Source organism: Tyto alba, unplaced genomic scaffold, assembly GCF_018691265.1.
Source record: "Tyto alba isolate M040663 unplaced genomic scaffold, T.alba_DEE_v4.0 Super-Scaffold_33, whole genome shotgun sequence".
NCBI lineage: Eukaryota > Metazoa > Chordata > Aves > Strigiformes > Tytonidae > Tyto > Tyto alba.
In genome coordinates, this window is record NW_024881308.1 from 6825989 (window position 1) to 6850380 (window position 24392).

General features: G+C 50.5%; 1 protein-coding gene across 2 annotated transcripts; it reads left to right on the plus strand.

Moving 5' to 3' along the window:
* The first annotated feature begins 356 nt into the window (after positions 1-356).
* ADA (adenosine deaminase) lies at positions 357-24064 on the plus strand. 2 transcript variants are annotated; one of them, XM_033003672.2, is made up of 11 exons: positions 357-376; positions 9694-9755; positions 12976-13098; positions 13248-13391; positions 14220-14335; positions 16721-16845; positions 19207-19278; positions 19532-19633; positions 20378-20445; positions 20908-21037; positions 22280-24064. In XM_033003672.2, the coding sequence occupies exons 3-11, from the start codon at positions 13085-13087 to the stop codon at positions 22379-22381; spliced, it is 873 nt and encodes a 290-aa protein (XP_032859563.1). In that variant the 5' UTR covers positions 357-376; positions 9694-9755; positions 12976-13084; the 3' UTR covers positions 22382-24064. The 2 variants fall into 2 exon arrangements, with proteins under 2 accessions (XP_032859563.1, XP_042657210.1); XM_042801276.1 differs by lacking the exon at positions 357-376 and adding an exon at positions 1779-1852.
* The last annotated feature ends 328 nt before the right edge of the window (positions 24065-24392 follow it).

The window sequence follows — 24392 nt, forward strand, 5'->3', positions numbered from 1 at the left end:
CACAAACAGCGTCCCTCTGGTGTAAACACAGCTGGGGAGGGAGAAGAGGAAACTGTTTTCCAACCATTTGTAGTAGCGTTCACACCTACAGCTGTTTTGCCAATTGACGGGGTTAACACAAAGGGCACAGACACCAAGCTAAAGAAATAGGCTTATTTTACTTTAGTTTAAAGCAGCAGAAAGAATAAGCAAGGTAAAGCACCCAGTCATTACTACATAAAGCTGGCTATAGTGATTAAGAAAGATCCGTCACCAGTTGCCCTCCTACTTTACCATCCCCCCGACCCGTGCACCAGCTGGGGAGCCCCGTCCCAGCGAAGGGTCGCAGAGCCTTTCCCGGCAGCTGGGAAGTCCCACGCAGGGCGTCCGCTCGTGGGTGAGGTCTGTGTCTGTGCTGTGAGAGGGCCCGGCTTTTATACAGTTTAACAAACAAGTCTATACAAAACGCAGGGGAGGTATCTGGTAGATTGACATGCCTCACTCAGGCGTGTCCGGATCTGGCCAGGACCCGGGCACGTCTGAGGAGTTTCTGTTTTTCTTTACATTTGGGGTTTATAGTTACTTCCTGTTGTTTACTTATAGTTTCCAGGGGTTGTTCTCAGGGCTGCATTTCACACTGGTAAGATGCTGGTTGCTTCATGCTGCTGATAAGATGCTGGTTGCTTCATGCTGCTGATAAGATGCTGGTTGCTGGTCGGGGAATTCACTCAGAAGTCAACCTTGGTTTGAGGACTATTGTTTGGACCCCTTTTTTTTTTTTTTTTTTTTTTTTGTTTCAACAGCCCCGAGTACTTTCTCTGCTTACACACCAGCACAAGCAATGACAGTATGTTATGTTGATACAGTGATTTTCATCTCCAAGGCTCTCTGCAGAAAGGGCCCGCAGTCTGGGGACAGCCTCACGTGGGCAGGTGAACTCCAGACATGAAGAATGAAGCTGTGGCCCCCATCTCTGTAGTGATTTTGGAAACATCACCTGCTTGCTCACAGCCCTCCAGGTAGCTCAGATCTCATCTTGCCCAGGGCTGTGCCAGGACCCAAGGGATGCTCCTCGAAGCTCACTAAGGGGAGTGGTTTCACCTTGCAGATTTGCCTTCAGCAAAATGGGTGCGACTTTGTGGGTGCTTCAAGATTGGAGTGGCTGAAAGCTCTGCTTTCTCCAGTATCAGAGAAGCCATGCTTGGTGGGGAGGAGCAGGACTTTCTGCCCCACCATCCCTCAATGACATGGACTGCCATGTGCATTGCTTATGGGAGAGGAAGGCAGGAGGCAGAGGAGCAGCATAGAACGTGGCCAGGTCACTAAAAATAAGAAATGAAACGCTGAGCATGGGTTTGCAGGGCTGAAAGCAGGTGTGTGACGGACCAGACAAGTCCAAAAAGCCATCGGAGAAAAAAAGTGAGTCACCAAGCAGCAGCTTTGCGAGCAGGAAAGGGGGTGAGGGATGATCATTCCTAAGCCGAACAATTACGTCCTTTTTAGGTTAAAAAAAATAAATTGTTGCATTGGCTTAAGATTGCAGTCCAAGGCGGAGGTCACGTTCCCGTTGTACGAGCTGAGCCGTTGTTTTATCGGGTTGTATTTATTTCCCTTGGGTGTTCTCGGAGGAGGCGCGACACCGCCCCGGGGGGAAAGGGAAGGGGGGGGGGGCTCATTACCGGGCGGGATTCCGGGACCCCGGGGCAGCTCCGCCGCCGGGATGCCGCGGGGACCGGCGGGGCGGGCGGTGGGTGGGGCCCAACAGGGGGCGGGGCCTGCAGGGGGCGGGCCCTGCAGGGGGCGGGGCCGGGCGGCGGGCGCGGAGCGGAGCGGAGGCATGGAGCGGGGGCTGTGCGTCTTTGGGGACCCCAAGGTGAGGCGCCGGGTCGGGGAGCGGGGGGCACGGCGGGGCTGGGGCGCTGTGCCCCGGCGGGGGGAGTGGGGGGGACCCGGGCCGTGCCCCGGGGCCGGGGCGGGTGCAGCGGGGAGCGGGGGGAAGCCGGGGTACGGACACCCCAGCACCCAGGCAGGGTCACCCTGCGCCTCCGGGCTGGAGATGCGCTGGCAGCCCGGCCGGGGCACGGCGGGGAAAGAGGCACAAGCCCTGAAGGGTCCGGCACTCCAGCCGTTGCCTTGGTCTACTAAGCTGAACGTTTTCTCTTGTTTTTTTCGTTTGGTTTTGTTGTTTTGTGCGTGTATTTTTGGTTTGGGGTGGGTTTTTTGTTGCGGGTTTGTTGTGGTTTTGTTTTTTGTTTTTTTTTTTTCTCTTAAACATTTAGTTCAGTTACTCCTCATATACCCAAGACTTGGTGACTGCTCTCAGAGGGTGCTCCAGTCTTTTGCTCTTACCATGTGCTGTATAAATACATCTCAACTAGGATCATACAGTAACATGTTTATTATTCAGATTATTAAAAGGTTGAGCAGGAAGATGATGACACGTGGTTATCTATAACCCTTTATCTGATGGCAGAGTGCTTTCTGTGCTGCAGGACTCAGCTCTAAGGCTGTGGTCTGGGTAAGCTGGCATATGGGGAGCAGGTTTTCTCTGCCTGGCTGCCTTCGGGCCCTGGCACCGACTGCCAAGGAGAGGTTGGGCTCTTGGTGGGCAGCAAGGGGCCGGGGCGGAGGAGACCAAAAAAAGTGATGCGAAGGTCATGGTGGTCCCTCTCCGGGAGACCCTGAGTGGTAGCAACTGCATACAGCTTTCCTGGGGAAGAAAGTTGCCTTTGAAAACCCAAAAGGTGGGGGTTTTTTGGCCGCTGTTTGTGTTTCCTATCACTCCCAAACCATTTATCTCTCAATTTGAGCTCACACCAGGAAAGTCTAGTGTACTTAGAAAAGTGTGTGTGCACGGGTCTGATCTGCTTTCTTCCATCACTGCATGAGGTTTCCCTCTTGGGGAAGGTGACCCATGCAATATCAGGCAAATATTGATACCAAAATCCAAGGAGCGTTGACATCTGCTAAGGGTTAAAGCCTTTCTAAGGCTACTTCAGTTTTGGGAGATGTTGGTGTTTCATCAGCTCCACTAAGAACAAAAGCTGTTGGTTCACCCCAGTGATTTTAAACTTTTGGCTGAGAGAAGCAAGTTAAGTTCTTCTTTCACTTGTGCTTCTTCCTACTTTTCCAGTGCATGGGAGAGTGGGATGCCAGAGACACCTAGGAAAAACCATGCAGGGTTTAACCACTAAGATCAGGCTTCTGTTGTCTGGTTGCTGGCAATTACGAGACTGGTTTTCCTGAGTCAGGCAGTCCCTTTCAGTCCTGTGAACCTGCTAAGTCAGGCTTGGGAAAAAAAAATGGGTCTGAAGTCAGTTAATGAGCCCTATTCATTGCCCTGGACCCCCTGCCATTGGGAACGATCAGTTTTGTGTTTTAGAGATGTTTCTGGTAACTGGAGCAGATTCGAGCCCCAGCTGAACGTGGGGCCAGGGCTGCCTCCGCGTTTTTTGGGATCTCGCTGACTCCCAGCGACTGCAGCAGATGAACAGGGAGCTGCTGGAGGGTGACTTTGAACCCTGCTTATCATAGGCCATAAAAGACCAGAGAAGTCTGCCATTCCTTGGACACCGACCATCAGCCTCTTCCCGCTCTGCTCCACAACCAGAGCAGAGACCGTGTCCTCGCTCACTGCTGGGTCCTCTCCTGGCCGGCCCCAGCTCGGGGGCTTTGGGACACGTGGCTCTCTTCTCCTGCGGTTCCCGTGTGCCTTGAGCCACGTTGTGGGGAGCAGGGTGGGAACGGGGGCTTCTGGGGTCGGGCCTGCACCCTCCCAGCAGCCGGTGTAGCTGCCGCTGGATGTGTTTCCAAAATAAGCACCAGGTCACGTTGGGCAGGTGTTCCCGCACGTCCTCCTGGGACACGCTGTGTTTGTCACCACATTTCGGGGCCTGTCCCTACCCAAAGGGAGGCAGTTATCGCTGGCGTGCCCTTCATACCTGGGAATGGGGAGAGATGGGCCAGGACTGGCTGTAGCTGCGTGTGCCCCGTCAGTGGCGAGGAGAGCGCCTGGTGCCCAAACCCGGCTGGCAGCGACAGCGCCCGCTCTGCTGCGGGGCGCTGGCCGTACCCCGGGGCGTCTGGGTGGGCGCCCTGTCCTGCTCCCTGTAGCACCACAGCCTCCCCCAGCTCGAGACAGACCTGCCCATCAGCGCCGAGCCAATAGTGCAGGTATTTGCCTTGGGTGCCAAACTGAAAAACAAACAAACAAACCATTTAAAGAATAGGTGATCCTTATTGTGGGTGTGCAAGATCATAAGGGCGTGCCGAGGATGATATTTTCTTTGGCTCATCCACTTCTTGTGCACAACCCGACCCTTGACCAGCTTGGCATGGGTCAAATCCTGGTGCTGCCGAGGCTGCATCGGCCTCAGCCGTACCTTGCGCAGCGATGTGCACACTCCTTCCCCCAATAACGCTCTGCGGGCACGTTCTCGGACAACCTTCCCGGATCCACTTCTCAAAAGCAGTAAGGGACTGGCTTGGTGCTGCACGAAGTGCGAGGACTCTGTTTATTGCTCCGAAGCGTTGCCCTGCCCTTGTCTGTGACGGCTCGGGGGGGACGTGGCCCTGCCACCCCGTGGGAGCCGTCCCCGTGGGAGGGTGGCACACAGCCACCAGCAACTTAACGGCACCGGGACCTCGTACCGAGGCTGGTGGAGGTTGAGTAGTTGGTGCCGGGAGCAATGGTACTAAAAGGTGCTCAGCACAGGAGCATCCTCCTCCCCCTCAGTCGCCAAACCCATGTATTGTGTGAATGCTTCTCTAGAAAGCACAAATATTTCTTGCAGTGGAGCAGTGTGTCATGTGGGTCTTGGAGTCTCCCACGTTTCTCTTTTAAAGGCTCAAGCCTGAAAGCTTACGGCAGGTTTGTCTCCAAAACGCATTTTTGGGTGTTGTCAGGTTTGAGGATAATACTGTGCCTCTTGCGCTTCACATCCCTCTTGATCCACTCTCACCTCTCGCTTCTAAGTGAGTGTTTGTTGTGAGTTTATGATGAGGATGACTTTGCCCCTGACGATCCGCTTTCATAAAACTCATATTTGGGGAACACAGTTCATTCTCTTTGCAGTGATCGGGATTCCTCATATCTCTTGTTGAATTTTGCTCTCTATTAATGTTTTCCTGCTATGGGTATCTAAGAATTGACAAATGACAGTTGTAATTATTCTGTTTTTCAGTTATTGAGATCAATAGAATAAACTTTAAATTATCACCTTTTAATGTGCTAATAAATAATCCTGGGCAAAGTCAGTGCTAAGGGTTTTAAAATGATGCAACTTTAGTGACTGCCTGGATTATCTATTAACATCTGCTGGAAGCCATCAAAATAAAAGGTGAGGTTGGTGTTACTTTTACCATGGTGTTAGGTCTGACTTTGTTCATTGTATATATTTTTAAAAAGACACTAAAACCACCTAATACAGAAATTCTCTCAAATGCCCTAGCTTGTATGGTACTTTTTATGCCACGTAATTGGTGAACTGAGCGGTTAACTGCTCTGCCATGGTCTGCTGAGCAAACTGGGGAGTAACAGAGAAATTCTGTTGGGTTGACTGTAACTCAGAATACTCGGAATGTTTGGTTAACTTTTTCCTCTTAATTTCACTAAATTGAGAATAATCAGACTTGATCTTTGAATGGAACATACATGTTTGCAGTACCTCATTTTATGTTTGAATTTATTTTTGAGGCTTATTAAGCTTCACAGGAAACATTGCTATATTTTCAGAAAAGTCAAACCAGAGCCCTTAAGACTACTTCTTTTTTTAAATCTGAACCAACTTGCTGATATCTGCACTAACAAGTCACGTGCCATGGTTGAGCTAAAACTTATTTTGCATAAAAATGGAAAACGCTCGGTTTGCTCTGACAGCCTTGCTGGGTATTGCTTGCTGGGTGTTGTATGTGCTGAGGACGCACAGTTTATGGCCAGTTACGTCTTTTGAACTCATCCGTCTGGCTTTTGACAGCTCTTCAGTCAAACTCGGGGATTTTATTGAATTGCACTGTGAGTTTTTGGTGCACTGGCCGGCGGCGGGTGAACTCGCTCTCAGCTGCTCTCAGGGCTGTGGAGGGGCAGAGGAAGGGCTGAGGGGTGGATGCACAAGGGGGGTCCTGAGGGTCCTCACTGCATCGGAGGGAAGAGCAGAGCTCCTGCCCCGAGAAAGCATTTGAGAGCTCTGCTGCTTTCTCGTTCTTCATCAGAACCGTCGTTACCACACCCCGGTTTGCAGCGGGAAGGGAAGGCACTGCTGGTCCTGGCATGGCTGAAGTCTCCTCTCCGGTGCTGGTGCAGCTTGTGGTGCCGTTGGGGTCCTGGATCAAATATCAAGATCCCTATTTAATCTGTGCGCACGGGCTTCCTCGCCAAATAAACTGGGAGACCACACGTGTGCGAGCCTCTGTGTGCCGAGGAGCAGGGCCCTGGAAGCGGCGCTGGGCTCCCGCGTTCACCTTGTTTCTGCTTGCTCGGGCATTGTCTCCTGGAACCGCAGAGCGGAGAAAACTCTTTCATCTTTATCTGGGTACTTTCCTTGACTTAAAGCAAGGTCGTGTCACCCACTTGTATCTAGAAAAGTCTTGTACTTTGCCCAAAACAAACACTCAGGAAGAGAGCTGCAGTGTAATCTGCAGTGAGCAGCCTCCCACGGGTTTGGAAACGTGCAGGGTTTGCAAGGAAGGTTCCTGGAGGAGCTGAGCTTCTCGGTTGTGCCTCTGCTGATTACAGCCTTATTTAGGGCTGGCTTTTGGTGGAGACCCTTGTAGATATACCCTTACTTCTTTACCTGAATGTCCCTTGGTAATCTAAATAGCCAGGATTAGTTCCCAGCTGCAGAAAACAACCTCCCAAACACTGACCTTGAGGAAGCCCACAAAGTTTTGGGTTGAGTAGCATTGCACAAGAGTTTCTTAATGCTTAGTGAAGGTCCCTCCAGACCCAAAGAAATGCATGGCAGTGGAGAAAGAGTCTATTACTGGTGTTGGAGAGGAGTCTTGATGCTTTACAGGCATCTCACCTGCAGCTGCAGCAGGAGGTGGCTTGCATGGGTAAAGGACACCACTGAATTTGCTTTCTCATTGATGGAAGTGTCACGTTGAGATGTTCTTTCAGGAAATGCTTGAGAAATGCTTGCAGTGAGAAGACTCCATTAGGTTTGGTTTGCTTGGTTTTTATATCCAGCATGAGTGAGTTTCAAGCCTGTAACTCCATCAGAAGGTCACAAGGGCTGTTGAAAACCTCAAGGAATGAAGCTTGCATGGTTTTGGAATAGGAATCAGAGCTCAAGAGTGGAAAATGTGCCAGGAGTCCACATCTGGCGATGCAGATCGTGTCCAAAGTCTGTTATTTTATCTGCTGCTTCTCAGGACATTTAGTCCTCCTAAGTCGGATTGTGTAACTCGAGGTGGGAGGAAAGATCAGATTTTGCCCTTTTAAAATCTTCATCCCTGTAGATTCAGATCGTGTCTTGAGGGTAGGAGAAGTCACGGGGATATCTTTTTACAACCTGCTAGCAGGGGTGTCAGTGGGGATATTCATGACCCCTGGGCCAGCTGATTGCAACGCTGCAGGATCAGTAGCTCGAGCTGCCCTGAGCCTGGCACCTGTGCTTTGCACCCCACCAGTGCACATTTCAGCAGTGGTTCCATGTTCACCCTGCACAGGGGGCCTGAACCCGAGCACTGTCCCATCCCAGCAGTGATGGCCTTTCGCAGCAGAAGTGGTCAGTGAAAGCCCTGGCCGTGAGTTGGGTGATGGGTGTCTCTGCACGGTGGGCTGCGGGAGGAAGCGGGCATGGGGGCGAGTGTGGGGGCACCAGTGCTCATCCCAGAGATGAGATGGGCACCAGTGCTCATCCCAGAGATGAGATGGGCACCAGAGCTCATCCCAGAGATGAGATGGGCACCAAAGCTCGTCCCAGAGATGAGATGGGCACCAGTGCTCGTCCCAGAGATGAGATGGGCACCAGTGCTTGTCCCAGAGATGAGATGGGCACCAGTGCTCTTCCCAGAGATGAGATGGGCACCAGTGCTCGTCCCAGAGATGAGATGGGCACCAGAGCTCATCCCAGAGATGAGATGGGCACCAGAGCTCATCCCAGAGATGAGATGGGCACCAGAGCTCGTCCCAGAGATGAGATGGGCACCAGTGCTCGTCCCAGAGATGAGATGGGCACCAGAGCTCGTCCCAGAGATGAGATGGGCACCAGAGCTCATCCCAGAGATGAGATGGGCACCAAAGCTCGTCCCAGAGATGAGATGGGCACCAGTGCTCGTCCCAGAGATGAGATGGGCACCAGAGCTCGTCCCAGAGATGAGATGGGCACCAGAGCTCGTCCCAGAGATGAGATGGGCACCAGTGCTCGTCCCAGAGATGAGATGGGCACCAGAGCTCGTCCCAGAGATGAGATGGGCACCAGTGCTCGTCCCAGAGATGGGCACTGCCAGCGCCGTGCTGGCAGCCAGGCCAGCAGCATTGAGCTCACACCAGCTGCTCCCGGATGCTTCGGAGGAGAGAGAAAGTATTTTGAGGTGGACAATTATGCATTGCCCTGCTTGTAGAGACTGCTGGCTCATTTTTCTTCCAGCTCCTTGTAGTTATTGTTTGATACATACCCTGACGCCAGAGGGTTTGTGGGTTTTAATTAGTAACCCTGGGTGGTTTAGTTATCCATGCAAATATCCAGTCCTCTTCTGAGTCCTACTCAGTTCTTACTCTCAGCATCCTGCAGCAATCATCTACACAGGAAAATTTGAACAATGCTATAACTAACAAGCACTTTGTGTATTAAGTTGCTGCTCTACAGTTTAATTAAAAAAATAAAATAAATATGTATTTTGTAGGCTATTTCGTTGCTTAAAAGAAAACAGTTCTGGAAATACAAAGATCTAGCTGAAAAATTTTACAGCTAATATTTTCGTTCCCTGTTCAACTTTCAAATTACATTTGTCATGTTTTTCCAAAAGCCCCAACTGTCTAATATAAAAAAGCTTGCTTTTGCTTTTCTGAGGCTCTTTCTCCAAAATCCATTGTTTCATCAATAATTGGGAAACAGGGTTTCAGAGTGAAGAGATCTGAGTTACTGTCCCATTTTTAATGAGTCAAAATTTAAGTGTTTTCTTCTGAAACCAGCTTGTCAGCTCTATGGGGCAGCTCTTGTTCTTTTTGCTTTTTATAGCACCTTGTGCTGTGGGACTGGATCCATGAGTAGGATTAGAAAGCCTCTAAGCTCTGATAATACCAGGTAGTTGCCAATATATCAGGGGCTGATTCTTGTAAGTGAAGTCAAAGTTTTTCTATAATGACTCTCAGCAAATTAACTGATGGTTGGGTGTCTGTGAATTCAAGAAGCCGCAAGCTAGAAAGTGAAGGTGTTTGGGGTTTGCTTTCTTCACTCTTCCCAAGCTCTAAACCATGCAAGCTAAATAAGGATAGGGGAGTTCCTGAGAATTACTAGAAACAGAGTATGTTTCTAAAGATCCATTAAATGTGTGAGCTGTAGCAGCAATAAGAAAATATTTAGACAATAGTTAGATATTGAAAAATAAACTTTATAATGATGGTATTTTAAAAATGTTTTTGTTCTTTATTGTAATGATTTTGTCCCCATACTGGCTGCATTTATACCTGTGTTAGCACCAGCTGCTCATCTCCAAACTTTTGCTGCAGCTCTAAGAATACCTCACCAGTTTCTCTCTATCCTGTTGCAGGTCGAGCTTCACGTCCACCTGGATGGAGCCATTAGACCCGAAACAATCTTGCATTTTGGCAGGTGAGTTGCCGGGGGGAAGAAAGCTCTGGGAGCTGCAGTTTAAAAGCATCATCTCTTCTGCTTGGCCAGTTCTCCGACAGAAGAGCTTGTGCCGGCAGGCTGGGAAGGCTCTCTCCTTTGCTGTGCAGGCAGCAAACCTGGCCGGTGCTGGTCTCACCTCTGCACAGACGGGTCCCCTGGCTGCACGCCCCAGCGCGCAGTGCTGCAGCGGGGCCGCGCCGGTAGCAGGAGGGGAGCGAGGTTGTCCTCGGTCCTGTAAGCCCGGCAAGCGAAGAGGAGCCACCGTGAGAAAAGTACAGGAGATCTCATAAACACAGCCGTCTGCCTTTGAAGTGTACCTGGGAAGTGGCAGAGTCAGTGTATTCTCATGTCTTTTTCCATACTCCTACTCGCAAAAGCAAGTAAAATGAAAGCAGGCTGGGAGTGTCATCTTGGTGGTGGGGCCATACCACAGTCTCGAGAAGAAAAACCAGCTTGGGTGCTCCTCCCTGCCCTGCTGCTGTGTGCCTTTGAACCCTGAGCTGGCTGCCTGATGCCAGCAGTCCAGGAGTTGTACTCGTGTGAGGGTGACCCCGGAAAGCACTTGGCAGTGACTTAGGGAGGTTGTTTCCTTGACAGAGCCCATGTGCATCTTCTTGCTTCAGTGTAGCTTGTGTGGGAAGCACCAGGGTGAATGATTAACTGCTGTGAGGACCCAGACCCATGGTTGTAAGCAAAATAAACTTAAGACTTCTTCCAGCTGTCACTATTCAAAAAGCTAGTGGAGACTAGCAGATACACTCAGCTGGAGAAAGTGGCAAGCTTAAAGATTTCAGGAAACAGCTCCTAGGTACAGTTCTGGTACTTTGGGGAGGAAATCAGTTCGGAGGAGGTTGGGAAGTGGTTCTGACATCCTGTGAGCCCAGCAGACTCCAAGTCAGTGCAATCCGAAGGGGAAATTCCCTAAAGCAGCTTTTTATGCAGCGAGCAGCCACACGTTTTGCAGTGCAGTCAGAGGAAGGAAGGTGGATCTGTTGTGCGTCTCGTTCGTTGCAGGATGCTGGCACGGTGAGCTGAGTCAGGGTTCCTGCTGGCTCTGCCCATGCTGCTGATGGGCTGCAGGGCTGGAACAAGTCCACACGGACAGAAGAGTCGGTGCTGACTCACTGGGACTCTGCCAGCAAGGACAAATCCCGGCGTAGTCACCCAGGAGGGTTGTAGGAGCCCTGAGGCCCAGGAGGCACCAGCCATCTGAGGAACATGTCCCTCTCTCTTGCTTAGGATAGAGACCTTCCTTGCAAAAGTGTGTGCCCGGTTCCTTCTTATTTTTAAACAGCCCTGGCATCCCCTGGGGCTGGCAGCCCTCGGGTGCCGCGCTTGGCTGGGGTGGAGCAAGGCTGTGCTATTCATGGGCTCTAAAACTAGCACTCACACAAATGTAGAAGCAATGGGAGACCGTAGGGGACTGCCTTAATAACCTCACCCTGGACACAGAAAGCTGCTTGTGGTCTATTTTTAAAGGTAAAGAGCTGGAAATAAATTTGCTAACCACACACAAATAACCTGAAGCTGTTGGAATGCACAAGCCCCCTTGGGTAGTGGCTGAACTTGGCCATTTTTAGAAACTTTGGCTCCAGTTCTGTCAGGTCTGGGTCAGGCTTTGCATCCCCCCTGCCAGACCAAAGGATTTAGAGCCGTGACAGACCCCTCGTGGGACTGGGTGTCCCCAGGGGAGGTGCCGTCTCCACGGTGGGACGGTGTGCGTGGCGCTGCCCGTGGCTGGAGGTAGCTGTGGGCACAAGCACATTCCTGTGGGGCAGCTTTGCTGCGGGAAGGCTCCCAGCTACCAGCCAGGTGGGATGGGGCAACAGCAGCTCCCAAAGCCGCAGACTTTGGGACCCCCTCAGCCACAGACCCAGCTCCGGTGTCTCTGCTCTGCGGATCATCCCAAAGCACTGTCGCTGCTGGCTGCGTGGAGGCAATCCTTTGGAAAGCACATGAAAGAGGTCAGGGAAATGGCTTTGCTGTAGGAAACTTTCCCTGGGCAGGTGGAGGAAGATGCAGGACAGTTCCTGGAGCAGAGACCGACGTGTCAGTGCCATGGAAAGGGCAAGGCTGTGGGGAAAACTGATGCCTTGACAGTGATGAACATTCCCTGCTGAATGCCAGCAGCTTAATCTGTGCAGACTGCGTGTGAAGGCTGAGCATGGGGCTGGTTTCCTTCCTGCCCGAGCAGGGAATGAGCAACGTTTGCTGAGCCCAGGAGCGGGGTCTTTGGGCTGCTTCCCTGTGGACTGTTCATCGGGATAGTTGCTGGCATCAGGACACTAAAGCTGTCTGTGGTGTTTTGTCTCTATTGGCAGAGAGATCCATCAGTTGGCTGTAATTCATCATGGCAGGAAAGAGGATTATAAACAAATGTCTAGTTATTATTCCTAATTTAGGTTGGCGTGTGCAGGGTAACAGGGGGTGGGGTGGGGGTGGCAAAGCCTGCCTGGGAACCGCGCAGCATCCTTGGCTGGAAATCCCCTCGAGCCTGTCTGTCACCCCACTGGGGACACTTCCAACCACCCAGGATTCCAGGTGCTCCAGGGAAAAATGGTCTCTTCCCTTTTGGAAGCATTAACGTGCTCTTTACCATCTCCATTCCTTTGGTGAGAGCAGTTGTTGGGACTGCCATTTGCTCCCGACTGGGAAGTCTCCCCATCAGAGAAGATGCCGCCACAACGTTGGGCTTGGGGACTGGCTCGCTCGCAGTTGCTGCTGGCATTTAAACCCATGAGCCACAACACTTCTGTGTTTCTGATCCTGGGCCTGGGAGCATCTCCATGGATTTTTAAGCCTTTGAGCCTGCATAAGTGGAAATTAACTTTTCTAAAGAATTTTGACAGTTCTGCTGCTGGGATTAGGAGATATTCAGAGCCACTTTAGGGGAACTCCTTCTTAAACCGTGCTCTGGCTCTGTTCCTGTCACGTCAGTCTTCTGATTTGTTTATGCTTGGCTTTGTTGTGCTTGTATTTTGTTTTGTTTGTACTTTGCTTGTATTTTGGACTGCCTTGCTCCGAGCTGAGATTCAGGGATGAATCTGTGAGGAGATTTTGGAAGGACATTGTGTGCTGTATCATTCTTTGAAGAAATGGAGGTTAATGGCTGCCAGTTTGTAATGTGATTACTTTATGAAATGGAGTGATTAATAATGCAATAGCCTTTGCCATCAGTAACACATGGCTTCCTTTCCAGGAAAAGAGGAGTTCCTCTCCCTGGCAGCACTGTTGATGATCTCCTGAAGCATGTCAGCTACAAATCACCACTGACACTTACCCAGTTTCTAGAGAAGTTTAACCACTACATGCCTGCCATTGCGTGAGTGCCACACTTTTTGCTTCTTCCCCCTCAGCGTTTGGCAGGACCCCTTGGCTAATGTTGCTCAGCCTTGGAGGTCACCTTACCCATCTCCAGTGTACCCTGGGAGTGACGAGTCCCAGTGATGGGTCCCACTGCCGTCCCTGCAGGGGTGACCGTGAGGCGGTGAGGAGGATTGCCTACGAGCTCGTGGAAACAAAAGCAAAAGAAGGCGTCATCTACGTGGAGGTCCGGTACAGCCCTCACCTCCTGGCCAACTGCCGCGTGGATCCCATCCCCTGGGGCCAAACCGAGTGAGTGATCCTGCCGTGCTGGGGAGCTGGTGGGTGGCTGCTTGGGCATGGAGAAGGCACCGACGTCTGGTGTAACCAAACCTTCTCTCTCTTCCAACTCAGCAAGCGCTGGCATGCTTCCACTTCTCTTCCCCATCAATAGGATTTCTTATCTTATAATATCTCTGTGTGCTGCCGTGTTTTAACATTCCTCGCTTTGGGCACCTAAGTCTGCATGTGCAGAGCAGCTGTGCTCAAACTTCTGGCTGAAGGTGTTCTCCGCACACAGGAAAGCAGCATTCAGATGTGGATTCCCTGCCCGCAAAATGTGAATTTGAGCTGGCGGGTGGTCAGCAGTGTTGGAGGGGGCTGGTGATCTGATACCTTCTTTACATGTCAGCCCCTCTGTGATGTGTGCCTGTGATTAAATCAGTGCTGGGCTCTGTGGCCCTTTGCGAAATGTGCTATGGTGGGCATTGAGCCCCCGTGCTTGTCCCTGCTCGGCTGCAGGCAGTTGTGTGCTCTAATGAGATGCTCTGGCAAAGAGCGGGTTCCTCTGCTCGGGCACGATTGGCATCCAGTTCCCCGAGGCTTTTCTAAATCTTACTGTCATCTTTGCATGCTTTTGTGCCTGACACCTGGTAAATCTGAGCATGGTATGGGTGTAAAAGGTGCTCTTCAGCTCTGGGCGATCTCGTTGGACTCCTCTGGATGTTAAGGCGAGCAGGACCCCAGGCAGCCTGGGTTTTATATGGGGTGTCCTGTGGGGATGCTGGGCTGGACCTGCAGCTCCTGCCTGCCTCCCTGGTGGGTGTCCGGCCTCTTGCTGATGGCTTTTCTTCCCTGCAGGGGAGACCTCACTCCAGATGAAGTCGTTAACCTCGTAAATCAGGGACTACAGGATGGAGAAAGGGATTTCCGCATCAAAGCCAGGTCTATTCTATGCTGCATGCGCCATATGCCAAGTAATGTATTGCAGCTCCCCTGCTGCTCTGCTCCCCTTCCCTGACGCGTGGCGGGGGGTGACGTCCTCTGGGTTCAGGTCCCTGCAGAAATTCGGGGAAAGCCCTGGTCCCATGGCCCTAGGTAGGATGTGGGACCAGACAGTGCTGAGAAGGAGTAGGGTTTTTTTCTTGATGGGAGTCCTCTCTTCCCTTCACTATGGGGAAAGGGTCTGCTGGATGCGAGATGGGGGGTCTGTGGGTACATCCAGTGTCTGAAAGGTCTTGCTAAAGAGACAAAGCGAGCTCTTCTGTCCTCCCTGAGGGAGGTGTGATTTCTGCTCATGCCTCATCTTCTGTCCTCCCTGAGTCAGGTGTGATTTCTGCTCATGCCTCACTCCCTGCCCAAAGGCCAGAGCTCTCCTTGGGCCAGTTGAAGCTGTTGCATTTGCTACGACCGTCTGGTGGGTCCCAGTGTGAATGGTCATGGGAGGAGGACCAGCCATGAAATCTCGCACTTTCCCCGCTCATGGTCATGCTGCTACAGCAGCGTACTCCTTCGTTAGCCTGGAGCATGGGTCAGCCACAGAACCCACTGGCTGCAGTCTCTGCTGGTTTAAGGTGGAAACACAAGTAAAATATACTTAGGTCACACATTTAAAATGTTTTTTATAAAATCATCAGCTCTGAACTTTACTGGTAACTGGTGCTGTGACCCAGAATAGGAATAAAACCCAATTCCCAGTGTTTTATTGGACTGCTGAGTTCTGTGAGCATCTTCCTCTAGGGAAAGATGCAGTCAGAGTGAGGTTCTGACTCGTATGATTCAAATGACAGTAGTTGTTCTATGTGAAGACTTTGTTATGAATATCTTCATATTTCTCCACAATTTTATGTAAGCTTCGTAGGGTAGATGGTGGAAAGATTTTTGCTAATCAGTCACAATTAATTTGTGTCTAGAAATGTGAAAAATTATATTCTTGGAAACTGTGAGATTTGAGAGTGTTTGTTTTTTTTTTTTTCCCTGCCTGCACAGTCAATCCCAAATAATACTTGGAAAACATGACCCTTAAATTTCTGGTTTCTAGGAATAAAACTTTTTCTTTGTAGAAACTGGAAAGCTGTAAGGCAGTGTCACACTTGTCTCCAATTACAGTCCCTGCCAACACACAAGTGGTAAAGGCAGGTGGTGACAGGAGCATCTGAGGGCATGTGCAACATGGGCTTGCACAGCAGGAGGGATTGCTCCTGCAAACAACCGCGTTGGCATTCTCATGCCTGTGTCCCAGGGCACCAGCTCTTACCCAGAGCCTGTGATGTGTCTAGCACTGTATTTGGGATGTGCTGCACAGTGAGAAGCCACCCTGTAATTTATGAACCGTTGAGAGAAAGGCAGAGGTGTCAGCCAGAACTAGCTCATATTAAACTTGTTAGTAAAATAATGGTTCTAACCCAGTGATTTGTAAACTGATAAAAAAAGATGAAATTGCGCATGTTTTCTTATGTATTTATATGATTTTGTGATTGTATGTACACAGCAGGTGCCTGTTAATTATTAACACTACCATTTATCTCTGTTTCTTGGCCTTTTTGCTAAGGGTAAGTGCTACATGAGCTGGTAGATGCCTGGCCTTTCTCAGAAGTTATCCTCTATCTTGATCAGAGATAGCTCAAGTAGTTGTTAGCCATTTGCTACTCTCTTTCTCACTGATGCCGCAAAGATAAAACTTTGTGAGTGTTGAAGTTCAGCCTTCCAGGAGGCTGAGCAGCTCCTTCCCACCAGGAGTAGCATCTGTCATCATGTCTGGGGGAGCTGAGGATGCTCTGCAGCAGGGCAGTGCTGACTGTTGTACAGGGGCCCCCCAGAGACCCCTCCAGCCCAAACCCCTCCATGACACAACACATCCAACGGGCTGGTGCTTCCCTTTCCCCCTTGCCCAGCCTGGGACAGGGTGGAAGCTCAGGAGTGGGTTGGGGGATTTCTCCCCCTCACCATGTTACAGCACCTGTGCTGTCCAGTTCAGCTTACCTCGGGCCAACTGCAGCAGTCACCACCGTGTTTGGTTTGTTTGTTTGGGTTTTTCTCCTGTTTTTTTGTTTTTTGTTTTTTTTTTTTTCCCCTGCTAAAAGTGAGCAGAAAAACATGATGAGAGCAGCTTTATAGCTTGCAGATGGATTTGGTTTCCATTTGATTGATGATGGACTAATCAGTTGGCAGCTTTTATTTGTGTGAAGATGGCAGACCTTTCTAGGAGTTTGTTAGCTTTCTTTTTGAGCGTCAAATTTTATGAAAGACTGAAGAAAATAGTTCTAGCCTTCTAGTTACATGACCAGGATTTGTTTAGAAAAATGCTGAAGGTGCAACTCTTGCCAGTGCTTTCTCCTGAACCCTAGTGCTGTCTCTTCCAGGCTGGTCTCCAGAGGTGGTAGAGCTCTGCAAGAAGTATCAAAACAACTCTGTGGTGGCCATCGACCTGGCTGGGGATGAGTCCCTGAAAGTGGAGAATTCCTCTGAGCATAAGAAGGCTTACGAGGTTTGTTTAATAAGCTTCTTAAAAGAAATTATGAGAAAAACCTGTATTGAGGGGACATGCAGTATGTTACTCAGGCTGCAAACAGCTGGAAGAGTTTAAAAATTCATTGCAGCTATCAAAAACATTGTTAAATAGCAAAAGTATTTGTTTATTTTTCCTACATTAGTAATGGCAGTCATCATTGCTTAAACACAGCCTTAGAGCTGGAGTTCAGCGCACTACCCATAGCACTGAGTGCAACACAAGTGATGTGGAGCCCGGGTCCCCCCCAGCAGCACTCCACTGCTGTCGGCTGGGGTCTGCTCCTGGGGCTCCACGAAACCACAGCCAGGGGTGGAAGAGACTGGCCTTTCCAGTCTGGCAGAAATCACTGGAGGAGCAGAGAAGCAGCTGCACACCTGAAGTGCTTTTATCTGATCATCTCAAATGCAAATGCTGGAATGGCTTTGGGAGCTTGGTCCGAGACTTGTGCTAGATATCAGAACCTTGTGGTGGCTCAGAAGGAAGACTTCACGCCTCACTCCTCTCTGCTGGTGGGAGTTTGAGTTTGTTGGTCCCCAGCATCAGTGTAAAAGGAGGCTGTGCACCACCACTGCTGGAGAGGATGGTGCTTTGCAGGCAGCACTCAGGGATGGAACATTACAGGGCTTTCTCAGGGTCTTTGCCCCCATCAGTGGGAGCCAACGCAAGGTCTGCCTGTGCTGGGTGAATTGAGTGGTTAGAGACAGATGCAGGCACAGGGTTTTATTAACCAACAGGCAGGCGTCTCTCATCCTGCCCTGGTGTGCCAGCAGTGCCCAGGTCCAGACTCCCCCGTCCGAAGGATGCATCTTGTCTCTGTTCCAGGGACTCGCTCAGGCTCTGAGATGCTGAAGCAAACCCCGCTCCTGGCCATTGGCCTCTCTTGGCCTGCATGTCAGGGAAGTGTGTTCCCATAAATACTGCTGCTGTGCTCTGTGGGGTATGTAATGCATCCAGGGAAATCGGAGAGACTTGTGGTGTTGCTCAGGCAGGCACATTCTGCCCAACAGCTCTCAGGGAAGGAGCAGATAATGGCAAAAGCTCGACTGTGGCTGCTGGCTGCAGAGGAGCACCAGGGAAGAAATGCACAGCCAAGGATCCCAGGACCATCGTGTCCAAGGAGGCAGCAATTCTTGGAGGAGTAGCCAAGGGAAGCATCACGTGTCCTTGGACAAGTGGGTTGAAAAAAAGAGATTAAGCCACTCCAGGGAAGATATGCCCGTGGCTGGATGTTAGACACAAACTCTCTCCTGGCTGCAGTGGATGGGGGGTCAGGCTTCAGTGGCCAGGAGGGTTAGTGTGGAAGTCCTGGTGCATGTGGTGTTCCTGACCCCTCTGCTTGTATCCCAGTTCCTGTTGGGTTAGTTAGGGATGCCTGTCTTGGGAGTGGGGGAACAAGAGTTTCTGGTTTGTTTTCATCCCTTGTAGAAACAAGTGGAAAATCTCAGTGCTGGTGTGAGTCTGTCTTTCTTCTTGGTCTGGGACTTTGGCCAGAGGGATTTTGTTATATAAAAAAAGTGTTAAAAAGTTAGCTGTTTGGGAAAAAACAACACTCACTTAAATGTAGGGAGCACAGAGTGCCTTTCAGGTTGATGCACACAGGGCAGTTCCACAGATGTTCCAGGCAGGGCCTGGGTGTGCAGCACATGAGGAGGTGAAAATTAAGTAACTGAAAAAAAATCATGAGTGAAAATCCCTGAAGGAGTGCCTGGTAAGAGTGTCTGCTGCGAGATGGGGCTTGCAGCCTGCCTGCTGCCACCAGCTGTGTGGCTCTTCTCCAGCAAGGCAGAGAATCTCAAAATGCTCCCAAAGCCAAACCTGCAGGGTCCTCCCAGCTGGGCTGCCTCCAACCCAGCCCCTTACAGGAGGGAGGCACTCGGTGTCTGAGCATCACTTCATCTCTGCCCTGAAGACTTTTAAATTCTCCCACTTGGCTGCAGCCAGCCATAAAGGTAGAAGTTTCAAAGACAGGAGCTGCTGCAAGGTTCATGCATAAGGGCAAGTAGGTGGAGAAAGGAGAGCTTCGAGCTTGCTGCTGTCTAGAGAGGAGACAGCGGTGAGCTCACCCAGTATTAAAAAACCCTGAGGAGTCTGGCTGGGCTCCAAGGGAAGGTAACCAGGCTTTCTAAGCTCCTCTACATCTGGTATTACTGAGCTCTTCTCTTGCAACCTGTGCTACAGCAGAGAGCATGCGCCTCTCGGGGTGCAGGGCTCATGATCTGGAGGCTCTTTGCGTGGACCCCTGTTTGCTGCTGTGCCCCCGACAGCAGTGCCAGCCCAGGGGTTTGCTGACCTTGCTGTGGGTGATGGGACAGGAGCGTGTCCTCCCTTGCCTTGCAGGAAGCTGAAAGATGTGGGATTCATCGTACTGTCCATGCTGGGGAGGCTGGCCCGCCTGCCATGATCAAGGAGGTATGAGGAGCTCCCGGCTTGGGGCAGAGAGAGGGGCAGGGGTGGGAAGTGCCCCTGCACTGGGGAGAGAGGAGCCCGAGTCCTCTCTGTATTCATAGCAGAGCAGACATCGGGGACCCAGGCAGAGGTCTGGCCCCGACAGCTCGGAGAAGGACCTCCCCGGAGCTGCACCCACGGTGGGGCAGGGATCTCTGGGCAGGCAGGAGCTGAGCTGGTGCTCAGAGGCTGTACGTAGTTTTCCTGTGCTCTGTAGGCAGTTTATATCCTGAAGGCCGAGCGCATTGGCCATGGCTACCATGTCCTGGAGGACCCTGAGCTCTACAAGGAGCTGTTGAGAGCAAAGATGCATTTTGAGGTAAGGATGTATGATGGGAGGGTGACTGCCAGGTAGCTGCTGCCCAAGTGGAAAATCAGCCTTCACTTGGGCTGTGCTACAGCCAGGGACACGACCTGACACCTGAGTGCTGACCACATGTTTGGGAATGTTGCCACTGAACTTGGATGCCCAGATCTTCATAGCAAAATTGGTGGGGAGACTTGGCTGTTTGCTGGGATCTTTGCTGTGAGGTGCACTGAGGTGCACAACAGCTTGCAGGAGGTGTGTAGCAGAGAGAAATGGATTCTGGTCTGGCTGAGGATAAATTTTGGACGGCTTATTCACTAATTTATATACCTCAAGCCTGCAGGTGTCTCCTCCCACAAAGTGGGCTGCGGTACTGGAGCCTGTCTGGGTGGAAGTGCCTGATAGTTATTATGCATGGGCAAATTTCCTTGGCTTTTCCCCAGAATGGGTGTATCCAACTAATATGGAATATGTATGTATATACTTAATGCCAGTGGTTTCTTAGCTGTAGTTGACACATGGTGGGTGGCTGACTGGCCATGGGAAATATCCCGCTGGCTCCTGCTGCTGCCACGCAGGCTGCGAGCTCTTCACGTCCACGTGCACCGGTCTGTCGGAGTAGTGCTGAGGGGTAGCTGTGAACAGAGCTCTAGACCTGTATCTGGCTTTGCCAGCGTGCTTAGCTATCTGCATACACAGCTGGGGTTCAGAGCAGCATGGCTGATTCCGTTTTTCATGTTTAACTCCCCCAAACAGGTCTGCCCTTGGTCCAGTTATCTCACTGGAGCATGTCTTCCAGACTTCAGGAAACACCCAGTAGCACAGTAAGACTTCTCAATTACGTGCAATCTTAAATAACCAAGATTTGGGTTGAATATAGCTGCTTCATTGCTTTATAGCATATCTCACTGCTTGAGAAAATGTGGTACATCCTTGCCCTTTGGCTCCGAGGGGCCTGGTGCGGTTGGGGGGGATGTGGGGGTCCCTCGGAGAGGCTGTCCTGTCCTGTCCCTCCTGCCCCAGCTCTGAGCTGTGGGGTGTGAGGTGCTGCACACTGGTTTGTGGCTGGGAGCTGAGGTTGCTGAGCCTCTAAGAGATGCCCTGCTCCTCCCTCCGCCGGAGAAGCAGATCAGTGGTGAGAGGAACCGAGCCCTGTGCATGTCCAGCAACGCAAGCTGCGGGGACAGCTGTGAGGTCTTTGCTTTTGCTGCATTCTACCCTGAGAAGAGCATGACCCGTGCTGCATCCAATGTTTTACCCACTGGTTCAACCCACTTTCCTTACAGATTTAGGAAGGATCGAGCTAACTATTCTATTAACACGGATGACCCCCTCATCTTTAACTCCAATATTGACAAGGATTACAGCATAGTGAAGGACTACATGGGCTTCACTGAAGAGGAGTTCAAGAGAGTGGTAAGTCGGCCTTGGCTGGGTGTTCTGCTGATGTCCTGGGTGCAGCCCAGAACAACCTGCTGGTTTTTTTTATAGGCTGAAGATTTTTCAATAGCAATCAGAAAATTCTGGCCTTGTAAGCACGAGGCTGAAGGTGGCTGCTGAGCTGGCTGGAGGGGGATGTGGGGAGCAGGGGGGTGAGAGCGCAGGGTGAGCTCGGCAGGGGCTGCTTCGCTTGGGCTGACTGCCTGGGCTTTATGGGGAACAGGTCAGAGTGGCAATTGTCCGCTGATGTCCCCACAGCAGGTCTTAGCAGGAAGGAAGGAAGGAAGGTGCCTTTTGCTTTTTTTTTTCTGGATTTGGAATTGCAGGTAGGTTATTTCAAGGCCTGGCCCAGAAATTAGCAACATTCAGCAGGTACAGAAGTGCTTGCAGTTTTTGCATGTATAACACGAGTATGCAACAACTGAGCTGAAAGCAAAGTGACTGCTGGCTTTGGTTTGGGTACACACAGTCATTTATGTGTCTTGATTACATCCTTGATTTTCTAATTATTCACTCAGGATAGACAGGATAACTCCTGGGAGTTTGATTTACCTGGTTACCAAGTGAACCTTTCCTGGTTTGCATTTAGAGTCACGCTCAGCACTTTCACCTACGTGTCCCCCAGGATACTGGCTTGAATTGGGAAGTGTGGGATGCACTTTACAAGAGAGTGTCAGTCCTGCTCTCAGCTCTGGCTGGAGGAACAAGTCCCTCTCTCCTACAGACATCACTCTCTGGGTCTGGAAGGGGCAACAAGGACAGCTCTGAGCTCTGGGATCCTGGATCCACAGCTGTCCTCTCCTGTTCTTGCGAAAGCCAGGTTATTTCTGTGTAATAAAAGAAAGGTCTCTGCACAAGACAGCCAGGCTGTGTCCCATCAGCGGCGCATCAGGCTGCCACCGCCACTGTGCCAGGAGAGACCCTTGTCCAAAGGGGAGCCGGGAGCATAGGGACAGGACTAAAGTACATATCCTAAAAAGTCCAAAGTGTTTAAAGACTTCTGCTTTGTGCCTGCCTCATTCCTCTTGAGACTGTTGCTAGTGGTGGCCAGAGCAGTTGCCCTGTAAAATGAGGTAGTGGAAATGGATCTCGCAGTGGAAACTTTGCGCTCTCCCTCGCCTGTTGTTGCTCAGAGCCAGATGCTGGGATGTGCACAACCACATGTTCATGTCTGATATGTCTTAATGTCTCCCTTATGTTCCCCCTCTGTCTCCCCAGAACATCAATGCAGCTCAGTCCAGCTTCTTACCTGAGAAGGAAAAGCAGGAGCTGCTCAACACGCTGTATGAAGCCTATGGGATGGTCCCCAACGCATCGTGATCCATCCCTGTGAGCAGCGTGGAGCGGTGGCCCTTCTTCATGCGTGCTTGGCTCTGTGCTAGTGGGAGCACTGGGAGAAGGTGCCCGGAGTCGGTCTCTATTACTGGCAGCCCTGTGTTAACCCTCACAGTGCTAAGCAGAATCAGGCTATCACATACACCTACCCATCACCCCCACAAGCTCTCTCCCAAATGGATATCCAGCTTCCTATCGTGCTATTGTGCAAACAGACTGAAGCTGCCTCCCAGCCTGACTTCCGTTTCCATCTACCAGTCTTTCTGTACTGCAAATGCGAACAGAAGAACCTCTCCTGCGTTTTTTTTGGTTTTTGCCCCTTTTCCTCTGCTTAGGTGTCCTGCCTCCCTGACCTGCCTAGCCCTTGGCTGCAGTGCAGAAGCAACCACCTTTAACTGTGACTGTGGCTTCGGTTAATCTTCACCTTTCTAGGAAGAAGGTATGTTAGTGCTGACAGGGACTGAGCAAGACTTCCGAAACAGGCTTTATTCCCATCCATGTGGGTAGGAGGGTTTAGCCACAGCTATATTTACCCGGGGTTAGTCTTGGACTAACAAGACCAGAACAAGAACAAGCTGGAAGCTGGTGCTCTTGCCCATGAAGGGCATTTAAAAACAACAACAACAACAAAAAAATTTTTTTGGCATCCTTTCTTGGACAAGGACTCCCATGTATCAGACTCCCAATGTCACTGCCACAGAAGCGCAGACCTTGGGCACAGGCTCCAGCTGTGCTCACAGCTGGCCACGACCATGCTCACACATGCATAGGAAGTTGGAACATATTTTTACCATTTTGGGCCAAAATTTGCCGTCTGGGACTTTTCCTAGTTTTGTATTCATCTTGGAGAATTCCTGTGAACTGCAGTTTGCTCTTCCTTTATCTTTGTTTAGGATTTGGAAAAACCATGATTGATTGCCTGTTTTAACCATTCTGCCCTCTTCCTGACTTGATGTAATCTTTAGGCACCATTAAAACTAAGGAAATTAATAAGCTAGGGCCCAAGGTCACATGTTGACTCAGGTCCCACGTGAATTGCTTCTCTCACTCAACCACAACGCTGGCTAGAAGTCAGATCTTCAGTTTGGTGGAGAATTTATACAGAAGTATTCACCAAAATTCCTAAGCAATTTTGGTGTGTTATAGTATTTTTACTTAATATGCAATAGAGCTGTGCATCCAGAGAAGAGACCATCATTTTCTTATGTGACTGTGTGGTGTGCTTTAGCATCCCGGGTATCTGCCAAGATGCTTACTCCAAAGATACTGTACCAAAAAGTTGCCTTTGACAAGGGGCTGTGGTTACCATTACCACGGACAGTGTGTGAGACTGGTCCAGTCTCAGGCAGCAGCAACCATGTGCTGGGAGTATTTCCATCCTTTCTGGGCTTCCATATTTGTCTTCCGAGTAAAATACTCACCTCTGAAGTATATGGTGCATATATATACACATATATATGTGTGTATAGCTAGATACATGGATATGAGAGAGTTAATTTCTTACTTTTATAAAGCAAATGATAAAGCATCACTTTTAAGAACACGATTGCAGTAAGAACCAGGCATTTTGGGGTAATTTTTCAGCAAAAATTGTTTTTGAAGAAGAGTTGCTTGTTTGGATTCTGGACAGTTAATCCTGTTTAATAAAATAACAAATTTATATTAAAAGATAAATCCTCTTGCCTTTCTGTTCAAGGGTGACTGTTAGGAACTATGATCCACAATGAGAGCCATGGTACCCCTGCTAGAGCATGAAGGTTAATTGGTAAGTGTGATGGGGGCTTTGGCAGCCTGATTCCTGCCTTCTCTTGCCAGGTCGGAGCACTCTGACAGCCAGAGGGGAGGTAGCCCTGCTCCCTTGCTAAACGGGGCAAGTTGGATTTATGGATGCAGGTTGTTCCAACCTCATGTGTTCTTTTCCTTGCGGTAATCAAAGGGACACGTATCACTGCTAGAAGCAGCAGTGCCATCACTGTACTCTCACTTTTTCTGCTGT

Coding starts and splice junctions, on each gene's coding strand:
- ADA (XM_042801276.1), top strand. CDS start 1,817: ATGGAGCGGGGGCTGTGCGTCTTTGGGGACCCCAAG. Junction 20,446..20,907: donor AGGAAACACCCAGTAGCACA/GTAAGACTTCTC, acceptor CTTTCCTTACAG/ATTTAGGAAGGATCGAGCTA. Junction 21,038..22,279: donor AAGAGGAGTTCAAGAGAGTG/GTAAGTCGGCCT, acceptor CTGTCTCCCCAG/AACATCAATGCAGCTCAGTC.